The sequence below is a fragment of the Belonocnema kinseyi genome, chromosome 6 (assembly GCF_010883055.1).
Source record: "Belonocnema kinseyi isolate 2016_QV_RU_SX_M_011 chromosome 6, B_treatae_v1, whole genome shotgun sequence".
NCBI lineage: Eukaryota > Metazoa > Arthropoda > Insecta > Hymenoptera > Cynipidae > Belonocnema > Belonocnema kinseyi.
The window spans coordinates 84,963,274-84,977,796 of NC_046662.1; the positions used below are offsets into that span (position 1 = coordinate 84,963,274).

At 26.8% G+C, this 14,523-nt stretch overlaps 1 protein-coding gene across 1 annotated transcript; it reads left to right on the forward strand.

Annotated features, from left to right (window-relative positions):
- Nucleotides 1–7,749: 7,749 nt before the first annotated feature.
- LOC117175485 (sugar transporter SWEET1) lies at nucleotides 7,750–11,783 on the forward strand. Its single transcript, XM_033365192.1, has 4 exons — nucleotides 7,750–7,826; nucleotides 7,908–8,044; nucleotides 8,279–8,356; nucleotides 11,477–11,783. Exons 2-4 carry the CDS (start codon nucleotides 7,968–7,970, stop codon nucleotides 11,781–11,783), a joined length of 462 nt encoding a protein of 153 aa, XP_033221083.1. The 5' UTR covers nucleotides 7,750–7,826; nucleotides 7,908–7,967.
- The last annotated feature ends 2,740 nt before the right edge of the window (nucleotides 11,784–14,523 follow it).

The window sequence follows — 14,523 nt, forward strand, 5'->3', positions numbered from 1 at the left end:
AGCAACTAAAAAAAAAAGAACGATGGATTTTTGTGTAAATTCTACTTACATTTCTTCACGCTAGCGGTACGCAGTGCCGCATCCAACGACGTGCTCACTACCAAGGTCTGTGACGAACCCCACCACACCACCTCTACTAACAACACCCAGAGAAGGAATACTCGTGAATGCCACCACCTTTCAGCCCTCGGATTCGGTTTTAATTCTTAATTGTTAGTAAAGCGGTACGCAGTGCCACTTAGCGTGTGATTGAGGGTTAATAAAATAAATGTAGGTTGGAGGTTTGGATTGGATTTCTTGGAATAAAAAAACGTATTCCACGAACGTCAGTAGCATTACTAATTTTAGCAAGATTTTCTACTTTGTGCCTATATCATCGGAACAAAAATTATCAATCAACATATAATTGTCGTCAAAAATAATTCAATTCTTTCTCAGTTTAGTAGTCCATTTCATTTTGCCGAATTCAAGAATCGACTTTTGGCCATGAAATCGGGTCTCCTGGCCCACTGTGGAGCCGAAAGAAATACGACGTTTTCGAGTTAATTTTGGGCAAACATGAAGCCTGTAAATGGATTTTTTTTTTAAATTCTATTATAATAATAAACTCATTCTATAATTATGTGAAGTGGAATTCGCAAATTCTTTTATCCTTGAAACTTTAGTTATGAATAATTGGCACAATATTATAACAAAATGTTGACAGTTGCATACGGTGAGTCTACTCTGAGTAAGAAAAAGGTATATAAGTGGTACAAGCTGTTCCTAAAAGGCCGAGAGGATGTCGAAGACGAATCTCGCCCTGGACGTCTCAGCACGTCAACAACAGATGAAAACGTTCAAGCAGTGGAAGAAATGGTGTTGAAAAATCGCCGAATTACCATCAGAGAAGTTGCTGAAGATATTGGCATATCGGTTGGCTCATGCCATGCTATCTTTTCGGACGTTTCGCGTATGAGACGTGTGTCAGAGAAATTTGTTCCAAAACTGTTTAATTTTGATCAAAAGATCCATCGCATGACCTTCAAGTAATGCGCCGTTTGCGAGAAGCGACACGCAAAAAACGTCCGGAACTTTGGAAAAACAATTCGTGGCTTTTGCATCACGATAATGCACCTGCTCATTCATCGTTGCTTGTGAAAGATTGTCTGACCAAAAACAGCACCACAGTCATGCCTCAGCCTCCATATTCACCGGATTTGGCCCCCAGTGACTTTTTTCTTCTCGGAAAACTGAAGAGACCCTTGAAAGGACATCGATTTTCAACGATTGAGGAGATAAAAACTGCATCGCTGAAAGAACTCAAGGCTATACCACAAAATGATTATCAGAAGTGCTTCGATGATTGGAAAAAACGTTGGCACAATTGTATTATATCTGAGGGGGATTACTTTGAAGGGGACAACATAAATATTGAGAAATAAATGAATATTTTTTGAGAAAACCATAAAGTCACCTTATTTTTTTAACACACCTCGTATATACATTTATACAGTGCAATCATTTATTTGTTGCTTAATCTTGAAAGCTTTTTTCTCGCTGCATTCAAGCACTAATAATTTTATTTAAAATTTTTTATTTAAAGGAGATTTTGAATTAAATATTTAATTATATTATTGCTAACCTCATTTCGAAAATGAACGGACTATAAGCTATTAAAATCCCTAAACAAACGTACCGTACTCATGACGGAGTGTAGGAGGAAATTCACTTTTTTTCGTTCAGCTTGACGCTCCGAACCTTTGTCTTCTCTATTAGTTTATTAATAATTTTTCTACTCAAAACATGGAAAAACTGAAATTTTTTACATAAAAATTTTTTACGCTTTGATAACTGATCAGGAAAACTTTATATAGTCTAAAATTAATATTTAGGGACTCATAAAATACAAATAATTTTTTTATCATTCCATTTATTTGTTGGGCACAAATTTGATAAACAAATTAAAAAATAGTCTTATCATCGGTAAAATTTTTTGTTGATAAAAGTGCTTCACATTAATGTAGGAATTACATTTAATAACAAAAATAATTTGAAAGTTTATAATAACTATTGTTATAAACAATTCTTGTGGCAAAATATGATAATTTGAGATTTTTCAAATTATTATTTCCTTCAAGCACCAGGAAGACTTCAGGTATTCTCTGAAATAATAACTATTTAATAATATTTGATAAAAAATAAAAAATTTTGTAAATACATTAGATAAAGAAATTCAAAATTTTGATCCTTTCGCATAGAAATTTTTTTTTACACTGGAAATATTTTCAGCTGTTAAGCGCGAATAATTGCTAGTCACAAAAATATGTGAGAAGTTAACAGTAACCATTGTTATGAATAATTCTCGTGACAAAATATTCAAATGTAAGGTTTTATCAAAAATTTTATTTTCTTTAATCGCTACAATGGCTACGGATATTCCTGAAAAATGTATCTTTGATCATATTTAGTGGAATATAACAACATACATGTTTATAAACAATTTACATAAAAAATGTCCCAATGTTGCCAGTATCACTTGGAAAAAGTCGGGGTTTCAATCGCAATAGATTGGAAATGAATCATAACACTGCATGCTAAGATTCACTCAATACAAAATCTTTTGACAATAACCCACCGACTTGGCCATCAAAGAAAATTCAAAATTGATAAAACCTTATGTTTAAATATTTTGTCACAAGAATTGTTAATAACAGTGGTTATTGTTAACTCTTCCAATATTTCTGTGACTAGCAGTCATTCGTCCAATAGCTTAAAACATTTCCAGTGCAAAAAAAATGTTCTATGCGAAAGGGCAAACGTTTTAAATTTGTTTATCTAATTTGTTTACAAAAATGTAAATTGTTATATTTGATCAAATATTATTAAATATTTATTACTTTAAGGAATACCTGAAGTCGTTTTGGCCATTGAAGGAAATTATAATTTGAAAGATCTCAAATTCTAATATTCTGACACAAAAATTGTTTATCACAGTGGTTATTATAAACTTTTAAATTATTTTTGTTATTAAATGTCATTCCTACTTTAATGGGAAGCACTTTTAAGCAATAAATTTTTTTTCACCGATAATAAGACTTTGTTCATAATTTGACTGGAAAAATGATTAATAAAATAATAGAGGAGACAAAATTTCGGAGAGTCAAGATGTATAGAATTTAATGATCTTTAATTTAAAACAGAAAAATTCAAAATCGCAATAAAATTGAAGGATCTGGACATTTTTGAATGAAAAAAGTGCATTTCCTCCAACTGTGCGTCATGAGTACAGTACGTTTGTTTATCGATTTTAATAGCTTATAGTCTGTTTAGTTTAGAGATGAGGTTTGACATAATATAATTAACCATTTAATTCAAAATCTCCTTTAAATTTAAATTTTTAAATAAAATTCTTAGGGGCTGAATGCAGCGAGAAAAAAGCTTTCAAGATTAAGAAACAAATAAATTATTGAACTGCATAAATGTATATATAATGTTTGGTTCAATTGAAATAAATATATACGTTATATTAAATCCATTTTCTCATTTATCATTCGTGTCATTGACTTTTTTACAAATGATTCTTCAAACATTTGATTTACAATTACCACTACTTTTTAAAAATATTTCCTTCAAAACTTGAAATTTTTAAGATTTTAAAGGAACAAAGATTCTTTACGTTGCAACTTAAGTTGTAGTCTTACATATTCTAATTAATATTATATTTATATTGGATATAAGTAATATATTTTTCATTAATTCTTCTGATCATGTATATGTTTTAAATATTTTTGTCATTGAAGTCTTAAGTATTATTAATTTTTTCATTAGCTACATTAATAATTTCAACAACAAATAATTTTGTTTAACTTTGACAAATAATAAAATCAATAATATGAGCAAAATAAATCACAAAAATATACAGTTCGAACTGCTTTCAAAATGTATCACAAAATTAAATTTTATTCATATTAAACTACAAACTTACATGACTTTTTCTTTTTTGAAATAATTAGTAATAGTTGCTCACACTTTTTCTCAATATTTTTACTCTTAAAATCAAAGTTAAATCGATTTTACACCTTGATAAGCGTTTATGTCAATTATTCAAAGCTGTCAAATGCAGACCCGCCCAAATAAAAAACGTTCGCCTTCTTTGATATGTATTATACATAGATTTCTACCATTTTCTACGTATATTACGTCGTTTATGTATTACACGTAGAAAAACTCGAGTGACATGTCACAACCATGGACATAGGAAACAAGGGATTAGGAATGTTATTGCGTGGGTGATGCAATAAGGGGGGAGGTCCGCCACCTTTTGATGTCCCGCGACAAACATGGCAGCGCCCACATGTTTATATTTCCATGTACAGTTTGTCGGTGCGCATAATCAAATGGCACATCGTAAGATGGCGGCTCTCCCCACTCATGGAATTCACCCCTCTCCCGTGGATTCAACCCCGCTCGACAAAGTTAGAATGGAATGCCTAGTCCCATGATATAATAAATACATGGTCTAGCCACGCGCAAGTAAAAAAAACCGCACAAATAAGGACCAACCGCTTAATTTCTCCATCTTGGATAAGTAAGGCGGCAAACATAAGGGATTTGAAAATGTAAGAATAAAAATTTCTTGTACTTTTGAGGTGCAGAAATATTTGAATCCCAATAAAATGTATTATAATAATGTTGAAGATCGCTAAAGGAAAATATGGATTAACCTTATTTTAGGTTATGTGTTACATAACCTCTTTCTGCGGACAAAAAGTGACATATTTGTGTCAAACAAAATGAAATTGAATTCAAGTGAGAAACATGAAAAAGGACTGAGGAAAACCGGGTAATGACCGGGAATTTTAATAAATTTTTAGAATAAAAATTTTGTCCAACTTTTATTTCAACGGTTTCCAAATAATCTCCTAAATTGAGATATTTATAAATTCTTATATCATTTAATTTAGAATGCTTCATTCGCAAATCTTTCACTTGAAAAATTTTCCATTTTAGACTTTTAATTTTTCAGCATATATTTTTATTTAAATAATTTTTAGATGCTGTTTTAAAGGTTAAAAAATTAAAAATGAGAAGTTTTTTAAATCGAAGATCTTTTTATAAAGAGCAGGTGGCCGCCGGACCCGGAAACCGAGAATTTTACGAATTTTCAGAAGAAAAATCTGTCCACGTTCGATTTCAACAGTTTTTAAAATAATTAAAGTGCAGTTTTGAGGATCTAAACAATTAAAAATTAAAAGCATTTGATGTTGAAAATTTTTGATAACAAACAGTTTTATTCTATCAACTGTATATATAAATAAATAAATTATTTTGAAAATTGATCTGTATTCTAAGTGTAGAAATCTGAACAATAATTGATTTGACCAAACAATTCTAGATCCGCACAAAATTTGAGAATTCCCAGATTTTAACTGTTTCAATCCGAAAGTCTTGATAAGAATTGAAATCAATATATCATTTATTCCGATAATTTTATTTTTAAATAAAAATTTTCATGATTTATCAATGATATATTTGTCATTCAGAGTTTCAGGTATTCCTTCGTATAATTTTTTTTATATTAAACTTAATATATACATTTATTCATTTGTTCAGCCACTAAAAAATGTAAACGTGCGTTTTACTATTTTCAATTTAAAAATAAATCCATAATAATACAGTCATAATTAAAGGTTTTTATTGAATTTAAAATATTGTGAGTCTAAATTATTTCATTTTTATCCCATTTAATTTGAAATTTCTTAGTGCAGAAAAAGAATAAGTATTTAATATTTAGCAATATTTCACTGTTCATTTAAGACGAGTAAATAGAAACCTAATATTTAAAAGAGAACAATTTGAAACTGAATTTTTGTACATAGAAAGCTTTGAATCTTTAGATTTTCGAAGAACTTTTGATCTTTTAGAGTTACAATTTTAATTGTTCTACTTAAAAAGTGTTTAATTTATAATTGAAATTTTTAAATTTTGATGCATAAATAAGAATTGAACACTTATTTCTTGTAAAAAAAATTTGAGTAATTTTAAGAGATATGAAGAAGTTGTAAAAAGATTCAAGATTAATTAAAAACTTGAAATTATTTCAAGTAATTTAAACGAAGTGTGTTAACATTTTTTTCAGAGCTTCTTAAATATATTTTAACATTATTCGTATTTTTCCTACAATTTTTGAAAATTCAGCAAAGTAAATAAAATCCTTAAAATCTTCCATGTTCTTCTTTGATCATTTTTTAAATCTCTTCAAATCTTCTTAAATGCAAATTTCAGGAAAATTTCAAATTTGGAGGATTTTCTGAAAGTTAAAAAAATGCAATAATTCATTTTAAAATATATTTAAAAGTTCTAACAAAAAATTCAAAAATGATTTTGAATTTGGAAAAATTTAAACCTACTTCTAGATTTTTCAAGATTTTGGAATAAAATTTTAAAGCATTTGAAGGATGCCTAGACTATTTAAAATAAAAATAATTCAACTTCTAATTTAAGAAACGTTAAGTTAAAAAAATTATTTTTCAACTTTTAATGTGTCTAGCTTAAAATTACTTAAAATAATATAATTTTCTAAACTTTTAAAGTTCATTGCTTGATTCTTTAATTTATACTATTAAAAATGTTAACGTGGTTTTATCTTTTTGAAACTAATCTCAATCATTGAACTATTTGAATACACAATTTTTGAATTGAAAATTTTTAAACTTCAATTTTAAAAGCTTGGAATTCAAGGGTTCCATTTTTAATTCTTTAAAGTGTTGTTTATTTTTGATCACTTTATATGGAAAAACGTTTAGAACACAGTTTGATTTTTTAAATTTCATTGGCCGTGAAAAATGTTAGCGAACCGGGAAAAAACCGGGAAATGACCGGGAATTTTTTTCTTTGATTAAAACGACCAACCTGCAGTGCCCATGACATTAAAAAATGATAATTATTATGTTTTATTTATGTTACGGTCAGGCACAATTTTCATTTTGTCAGTTACTCTCTTTTGCCTTTCCACTTTTTAGATATAATATGAAATCACATTGTATCAGATTAAAACTCTCTTGTTCTCAGCAGACTGTTCAAAATTACAATAAATGTTGGCAAACCCCTATAATATTGCATACATTTACACATACGTTTTATATGTCAATTCAGAAGGATGTCCAAATTGTACCATATGACAAATTATTGTCTAATTAATGTAAAAATAATAGGTCTTACTTTCAATCCAGATAAAATACAGATCTAACAAACTTTTCTGTAAAATTTACGGACCCGCGTAATTCTATTACAAACCTCTGTCACTTTTACATATATATTTCTGAAAGAATTGTTTACCTGAGAATTCTTCATTCACTGGTAAACGGAGATATTTGAACTGAAATTCCTTATCTCAAATATCAAAAATTGTATATACTTTTAATCCTTCCCATTCAGTAATATTTACAAACGTATATTCTGGTCTGAATATAATTTATTTCCTTACCAATGTTCTAATATATCCATTGAAAGTTCTTTTTGAATTCATTTTTTTAATATTCTCATAATATTTCTTCATACATATTGATTTTCCTGTAACAGTTCGCCGTACAGTCTTACGCGTCAAACTCAAACTGCGCGGTCAAAGTAACAAAATGGAGGAATTAAGGGGTTGCGTGACTTGAACGAAACAGAGCCCTCAAGTGGCTAGACCATCTATTCATTAGATCATGCCTAGTCCCGTGTTTCCTATGTCCATAGTCACAACCCATCTCTGATCATCCCTAAATATCGTCTGCAACGTTGACGTTTGTCAACATTTGTTGACGTTGTCATTAACCTCATCATACTCAAAAGCCTTAAATGTAATAGATGTTTTAGAAATTAAAAAAGTGGTATGATATGCTAAGCAATAATATTTTGTATTTTTAGTGCATTATTTTCAGGAAAGCTACGGAAGCACAATTTCAGATCAGTTTATAATTGTAAAATGCAATGCATTTGACATGTTGTCGACAACATTTAAAGATGCTTTAGCAACGTCGGCATCTATTTGCACAGTTTTACAATTTTTGGCAGGAACGTGAGTGTTTGGTTCTTAATTTTATTACTCTTAACTTTAAACGCACTTTAGACATTCCAATGCTCTTAGGAAAAAAATACTTTGTGAAAAAATTGCCAACTTTTTTGCAATATACCAATATTTGTATAAAGCTTTTTATTGATTTTCTCCATTTTTATCATCAATAGGTTTTCAATTGGACATTGCCTAACAATGGGTTTTATTTTTGAAAAATTTATAATTTTGTGTTCGCAGATTAGTTTGCCGCAAGTTCGTAAAAAATGGTACTACGGGAGATGCTTCTGGTTTGGCCTTCATAAGCTGTTTCATGTCGTAAGTTAATTTTACCACTTGTTTAGGCTTGAAAAATATTTCCTAACTAATTTTTAATACTATAATATACTTTTGCAACAAAATTTTACGAGTATGTGAACTACTTAAAAAAATCTCTTGCTGTAATAATGATTTCTACATTCCAGAAATATTTAACTTCGCTTTTACAGAGTTCGGCTTGAACGGGAAAACCGGGAATTGAATTTTAAAAATTGGGAATTTACTTCTGGACGTACCTAAATTCAAGTTTTCATTATTTTAGTAATTTTGGTCAATTTTAAAAAGTGATTTTATCTACAGTTACAGGGCATACGAATGAAAATATGTATCATTTTTATTTTAGGACAGGGAATTTCAGTAAAAAAATATCATTTCCCTTGAGACAGGTAATTTTTAGCATGAAACGAGAATTTTTTAATGAATTAAAGCTGAGATTGAGAAGAAAGGAGTTTTAAAAATTCCTTTTCCAAGTCAAAATTCCTAACAATTTAAAAGTTCCTTGTTTCTGAAGCTTAAAAAAAGAAATTACTTCAAGTCGTTTTTAGAGTAAAAGTAGTATTTAAAAAGGGAAATATTTCTGAATTATAATATATTTTTTTTTACATTTTTCGTTAAAAAGTACCTTTTTTCCTTGAAAATTCAACTACTTGCTGTTAAAAGCTAAACTCTTTTGTTACAAATTAATTTTCTTGTTGGAAGATTCATTATTTTAGTACATTATTTGATTTGAACATTTATTTATTTAGTTGAAAATTCACGTATTTTGTTAAAAAATCAAATTTTTTGTGTATAATGATTTTTTTCTTTGAAAGTTAATCAACTTATTTAAAAACTCTTCTTTTTGGTTGAAAAATCATCTTTTAGGTTAGAACAAAATTTATTTGGATAAAAAAATAAACTCTTTTGTTGACATTTTGTTGTAGTTGAAGATTAAACAATTTAATTAAAAATGTACTTACTTGGATGAAAAATAAACTTCTTTGTTGAACATTAATTTATTTTATTGAAGATTCATCATTTTAATTAAACATTCATTTCTTTGGTTGAAAAATTATCTACTCTATTTAAAACTTGTTTTTTCTTTGGATGAAAAGGAATTATTTACCAGAAATTTAACTGTTTTTATGAAAATCCTATTTTTTTTGTCAAAAAGTAATTTTTAACGGAAAACTCAACTATTCCATTTTTTGTTGAAATTATATATTTTTTGGGTAAAAATTCAAGTATTTGGTTGAAACTTGATATTTTCTTATTTAAAACTTAAACTATTTTTTTTCAAAAATTTATGTAATTCGTGAACCATTTTTTTTTGTAGAAAATAAATTTTATTGGTTGAAAATTCATCTTTTTGGTAGGTATAAAATTCAACTATTTCAGTTGAAGATTCGTCACTTTAGTTTAAAATTTATCAGTTTGGTTGAAAGTTAATTTTTTCAACTGAAAATTTAACCGTTCCACTTTGAGTTGAAAATGGACCTTTTCTAGTTCAAAATTTAAGAATTTGGATGTAAAGTTTTTATTAATTTTTTTAATTTAAAATTCACGTATTTTGTTTCTAAAAAGAAACGACTTTTTTGGTGGTATAAATTTTTTTCTTTGAAAGTGTATCTCCTTCTTTAAAAAGTTAAAAAGTTAGTTGATAATTCAAATATTATAGTTAAATATTTATAATTCTGGTTGAAAGTTCGTCTTTTGGGTTAGAACCAAATTTATTTAAATAAAAAAACTCCTTTGTTGAGAATTATTTTTTTGTTTGAAGATTCATCATTTGAATTGAAAATACATTTATTTGGAAGATAAATAAAAGCCTTTGTAGAAAATTAATTTTTTTTATTGAAGATTCATAATTTTAATTACATATTCATTTCTTTGGATGAAAAGGAATTTTTTCACCGAAAATTAACTAATTTTATGAAAATCCTATTTTTTTGTTAAGAATTAAATTTTTAACTAAAAATTCAACTATTCTATTTTTTGTTAAAATTATATATTTTTGGGGTAAAAATTCAAGTATTTGGTTAAAACTTGATAATTTCTTATTTAAAAATTATACTATTTTTTTCAAAAATTCATGTGATTTCTGGAAAAGTAGTCTAAGAAAAGTAGAAAATAAATTTTACTGGTTGAAAATTCATCTTTTTAGTAGGTATATAATTCAATTATTCCATTGAAGAGTCATCAATTTAGTTTAAAATTTACCAGTTTGGTTGAAAGTTTATTTTTTCAACTGAAAATTTAACCGTTCCACTTTGAGTTGAAAAACATAAATTTAATTGGTTGAAAAATAAACTTTTGTTGAAAATTATGTTTCTTTATTGAAGATTCATCATTTTAATTAAAATTTTATTTTTCTGCTTGAAAAATGAGCTGTTTGATTAAAAAATCGTTTGTTCTTTTATGAAAAGTAATTTTTTACTGAAAACTTCACTGTTTTATTGGAATTTGTTTCTTTTTTGGTTGAAAATATTTTTTTTTTATCAAAATGAATATGAAATACTATTCCAGTTGAACATTTCATAATTTTATTTAAAAAATCATTTTTTAACTGGAAATTTCATTATTCAATTTGCGGTTGAAGAATTATCTTTTTTAGTCGGAAATTCGCTCTTTTTGATTCAACCTTGATTTTTTAAATTTAAATTTAAACTAAATTTAAATTAAACTATTCCAATTGAGGATTCATAATTTTAATTGAAAATTCAACTATTTCGTTAAAATTCATGTATTTTGTTGAAAAATTGTATTTTTTGGTAAAAGATTAATCTTTGTTTTTTTAATTCACTTTTTTGCTCAAAAGTTCAAGTATTTCAGTTAAATATTCATCATTTTAGTAGAAAATGCATCTGTTTAGTTTGAAATTACACTATTCCAGTTAAAGATGCATAATTTTATTTTAAATTAATTTATTTTACAATTTTTTGTTCTGTTGTGTTAAATGATGCTTATAATGAACGTCAATGATTCAAAATAAATGTTTGCGTTTTGTGACATATATTAATATGTTACTTTTAGTTGACCGGGAAAATTGAAAACCTTGACCGGGAATTAGAAATCGTCCGCGGAATCGCCGCCCTGCTTTATATAATCCTTTATTTTTTCTTTTTTTTAAATCAATTCCAGATGTAGTCACTGGTTATGTTACGGTTTACTGAGAGATGACCCGTTCATAGTTATGGTGAACAGTTTTGGTGCAGCGCTTCAATTATGTTATGTCGCCATGTACACGCTTTACAGCGTGAAAAAATCTACAATACTAAAGCAATTTGTTGGAGCAATGACATTCGTCACTATCGTTTACATCTACAGTATTTTTGAACCGGACAGAGCTTTGGCTTCACAAAGAATAGGCTTCCTTAGTTGCAGTTTGACCATTCTCTTCTTCGCATCTCCTTTAACAATGTTGGTAAGTCTGATTAAAGCCATTTGACCTTCTATTCTTGTACTGTAATTGAATTTTTTCATGCAATATCAAAGTTCTTTCAAAATCAGGGTGGCGCCTTCTGTAATTTTTTTAAGTGTCCAATTAGAAAGAGTATAATTTTCAATGTGTTTAGAATAATTAAACTTTAAAGTTTCGCAATATTTATCGTAATATTTAAACTTGTGCCATTTTTAATAGTGAAAATGATATGATATTTACAGGGTGACTGTTTTAATCAAAGAAAAAACTCCTGGTCATTTCACTGTTTTTTCCCGGTTTGCATGCTTAAATTCATAAATTACACAGTTCAAAAGTTTAGATTAAGTTCCAAAAATATAAATCCACGTTAACATTTGCAATACTCTAAATTGAAGAATCAATCAATGAACTTTACAAATTTTCAAAATTATATTATTAAGTTATTTTAGGCTAGAAACATTAAAAATATGAAAAATTTTCAACTTAAAAGTTCTTAAATGAGAATTTAAATTACTTTTATTTCAAGTAGTTTAAGCATCCTTGAAAAAATTTAAAATTTTATTTCAAAATTTTGAGAAATCTAGAAGTTGTTTAATATTTTCTCAAATTAAAAATTATTTTTGACATATTTTTAGAACTTCTAAATAACTTTGAAAATGAATTAAATTTGTCCTAACACTTCTAGAAAATCCTGCGAATTTAAAAAAATTTTCTTCAAATTTGGATTCAAAATTAATGTAGAACTTGAAATGATATCAAATAATGTAAATGTAGTGTGTGTACCGACGAAATTCGACTATTCGTACCGAAATTTCGGTTCAAATCCCCACAACCTAATTTAAAACAAAATGTAGATTTTTTCAGATTTCAAACGATTTCAAAGATTTCTGAACAAAATTGTTACACGCCGTTCAAATTACTTTACATCATTTCAAGTTTTAAATTAATTTTCAATCTTTTCAAAACTTCTAAATATCTCTAAAAATTACTCAAATTTTGTCTACAAATAATAATTGTCCAATTACTATTTCTACATAAAAATTCGACAATTTCGCTTACGAATTAAGCATTTTTTAAGTAGAACAATAAAAATTGTAACGTTAAAAGTTTAATAGCTTCTCGAAATTTTAACAATTCAAAGCCTGCTATATCAAACAATTAAAATTATTTTATTTTAAATATTTGACCTTAATTTACTCGTATTAAATTAACAGTCAGTTATTGCTAAATATTAAATAATATTTCTTTTTCTTAATCAAAAAATTTCCAATTAAATGGGTTAAGAAGTAAATAATTTAGACTGAAACAATATTTTTCATTTAATAAAAGCCTTTACTTACGAATATATTATTATTAAGCTATTTTGAAGCTGAAAATAGTTTATAAAGTTTCAATCGCACCTTTACATTTTTTGAATGACTAAGACTTTCGAATTGAAACAGTTACAATCTGGAAATTCTTAAACTTTGAACGAATTTAGAATCGTTTTATCAAATAAATTATTGTTCATTTTTTATTACTTAAAGTACTGATCCCTTAAAAAATTATTTATTCAATTATTTATATTTAATGTTGATAAAGTAATACTGTTTTTTATCAAAATTGTTCAGCTTCAAACGCTTTTAATTTTTAATTGTTAAGGTCTTCAAGACTGCACTTTCAAATTCTTTAAATTAAAAATATACGCTTAAAAATAAAAATCTAAGAAAGAATTTTAAAGTAAAAGATTTTTGAATTTCGCATTGAAACTGAATGATACCATAATTCAAAAACATGTCAATTCAACTAATTCTTTTAAAAACTGTTAAAATCGAACTTGGACAGATTTTCCCTTCTGAAAATTCGTGAAATTCCCGGTCAAGAAATAAAAATTCCCGGTTTCCCTGTCCAGCGGCTACCCAATACTTATTAATAATATATTTATCGTCTTCAAAATGTCCATAATTTTAATTCAAAATTCTAGTTTTTAATACGCAATTCTAGAACAGTTTAATCTTTGAGGCCTTCTTGACTAATCTTGACTAATCATCTTGGCTAATCTTGACTTTAATCCTTCAATTTCATATTAAAAGTCTTGATAGTCAGCTTTGAATTTAATAATTTTAGGTGTGGATAAACAAAGCATTTTCGAATTGAAAAGCCTAAAATTGTACAATTTTGAAAAAAAGGAATCATATTACAAGAATCTTGTTTTTTATTCTGTATTTTAATTTTCATATAATATATTGAAATTGTCCGATTTTTAGTTAAATATTTCAAAAAATAAATCATTTCAAATCGAAAAGTATTTGGTATTGAGTTTAAAATAAAAAAAGATAAAAATAAAACTATCTGTAATTGATACATCTGTAAATGAAAAATTTCGGTAAATTTGAAGGTTACAATTTTATAGTTCTGAATTTACATGTTGAATGCTAAATTTTTAATTTTCACCTTTTATATGTTTTAATTTTGCAATTAAATTTGAATTGTTTTAATTTTGGAAGGAATAATTAGCATTACTTCCAATAATTAAAATTTAAAGGATTTAAGAACAAACAAGTTTTAATAATATAATTTTCTGTAACTAATTTTTTTCAGTTTTAAATTAAGTTCGCATTCTTTTAAGTTTCAAAATTCCGGAGTAGAAATTTGTTCATTTTCAATGTTTCTCATTAAAATTACTATTTATTTTGAAAGATTTTTTTGAATAATTAAGTAGTATTAATATACTAAGTATTAAATATAATTTAAAATATATATAATATATAATTTATAATATATTAAT